Source organism: Suricata suricatta, chromosome 1, assembly GCF_006229205.1.
Source record: "Suricata suricatta isolate VVHF042 chromosome 1, meerkat_22Aug2017_6uvM2_HiC, whole genome shotgun sequence".
Classification (NCBI taxonomy): domain Eukaryota; kingdom Metazoa; phylum Chordata; class Mammalia; order Carnivora; family Herpestidae; genus Suricata; species Suricata suricatta.
The window spans coordinates 80,721,578-80,723,233 of record NC_043700.1 but is presented as its reverse complement, the minus strand read 5'-3'; the positions used below and the strand labels follow the sequence as shown (position 1 = coordinate 80,723,233).

The window sequence follows — 1,656 nt, the reverse complement described above, 5'->3', positions numbered from 1 at the left end:
CACTGTTTGGAGAACTTTGACTTCAACGTTATTTTGCAACCCATCCATTCTACAGATGGATTTCCAGAGGAGGCCCCAAATGTCCAGGATTCACTGGGTGATTTTTACAAGTATAAATCTGCATCTGAAAACTCGGTTTTGCACACTTCCTTTTCTTTCCATGAACAGTGAGTACCAAACTAATATTGGATGTTTCCTTGCCAATTCGTTATGAAGACCACTCCCCCACATGTGACACTGCTTGTCCAGTGCTGGGCTCAGGGCCTGTCTCTCTATCTGTCCTGCCCAGGTGTGTTCGCTGCTTACTTTCTTTCCCTGCGCTGAAGAACTCCTGGACGGTGTCATAGAGGCCGATCCTAAGGGAGGCAAAGCTTATTTGTCTCTGGAGGCCAGCAGGCAGCCCACTGTAGAGCTTCAGCGGCCCTTCTGTTTTGGCCAGAGTAGTGACCGTTCCCAGGACACCTTTATACCTAACGGCACTGGAGGTCTGGCATTCACCTTGGATCTAGAAATGAGAAAGGACAGGTCAGAGCAAAGTTAAAACTGAGTTCGAGGATCCTAACTGGTGAAGAAAAAACAAAAACTGGCCATAGGCTGTCCTCTGTGGAGAAGAAACTTTAAGCCAAGATTTTTCCTGCTGTTCCTCAGTTCCTTTTCCCTTTTCAGCATCATCTCCCTATCTATCTCTATATCTCTAGCTATGCATATATGCAGAGAGATCAGCTAAAATGCACAATTTGAACATTTCCACCCTCCCTGTGTAAATTCTCGAGAGGCCTTAAGCAGTAGATGGGAATGTGCCCGTGCCAAATTAAGGACCCCGAAGAGCTTGGCTTGTAACCTGGGAGAGGCTAGTATTGTTAGCTCTTAGACACTCAGTACACCCTAACTCTGGGGACTTTGGCAGCAGACACGGTCAACCTATCTTCCATAGCTTCTTGAGGTTCTTTCCTTTACTCCAAAAGCACTTCCAGTTTCCCACCCTAAAGCATCCAGTGCTGTCACAATCCCACGCCGTTAGTTAAGGTGGCCACCGGTCCTGCCTGAGAAGGGGTGATTAAACCAAACCCGTTGTTAAAGGAACCACAGAACAGATGTCCTCTCTCTCCCCATCTCGCTCGCTACCTGTAGCCGGACTTTGGCAGTGTCCAGCGGGAAGGTGATCACATCTGCCACACAGGCCGCCACGCCAGCAGAGAAGATCTTGACCGCCATGGTCGGGGGCACGTCCGAGACTGTTAAGCCCACCATCTTCGCTCAAATTGCAGAGCGACGGGCGGACGCAAGGACGGAAGTACTCGGGCGCCCACAAGATGGAATTTCCCCCTGCCTTTCCTCTCCTGTCCCCTGGGACAGCAAACCGGCTCCCTGACTTCAGAGAGGCAGGGGTCGCTCGCAGCTTAGGCGGCGCGCGGGCAGTGGCAGCAGGTGGAGCCCGGGCGCTCCTGGCAACTCCCGTGCGCCCTGCCAGCGCCGGGGGACTTATATAGGCAGCCGCTCGCGGGCTGCGGCTCGCCAGGTCTCCGCAGACCGGGGGGTGGACCTGGCCGGGGCGTGCCCTGGGGCGCCAGGTCCCTCCCACCCGCATCCTCGCCTGGCGCCTGGAGAGCCGGGCCCTGACCCCGAAAGCCGTCGCTGAGCACCTGGCCTGCGGCC

The 1,656-nt window shown here is 54.3% G+C and overlaps 1 protein-coding gene across 1 annotated transcript in view; it reads right to left on the bottom strand.

The window, feature by feature from the left end:
- The window catches only part of UCP1 (uncoupling protein 1), an 8,244-nt gene extending 6,993 nt beyond the window's left edge, over positions 1 to 1,251 (bottom strand). Inside the window, exons 1-2 of the mRNA XM_029950999.1 lie at positions 1,126 to 1,251; positions 307 to 505 (exon numbers count right to left, since the gene is read on the bottom strand). Of these exons, the coding sequence (XP_029806859.1) occupies positions 307 to 505; positions 1,126 to 1,251 (325 nt within the window). The remainder of the gene's footprint in view (positions 1 to 306; positions 506 to 1,125) is intronic.
- Positions 1,252 to 1,656: the final 405 nt, after the last annotated feature.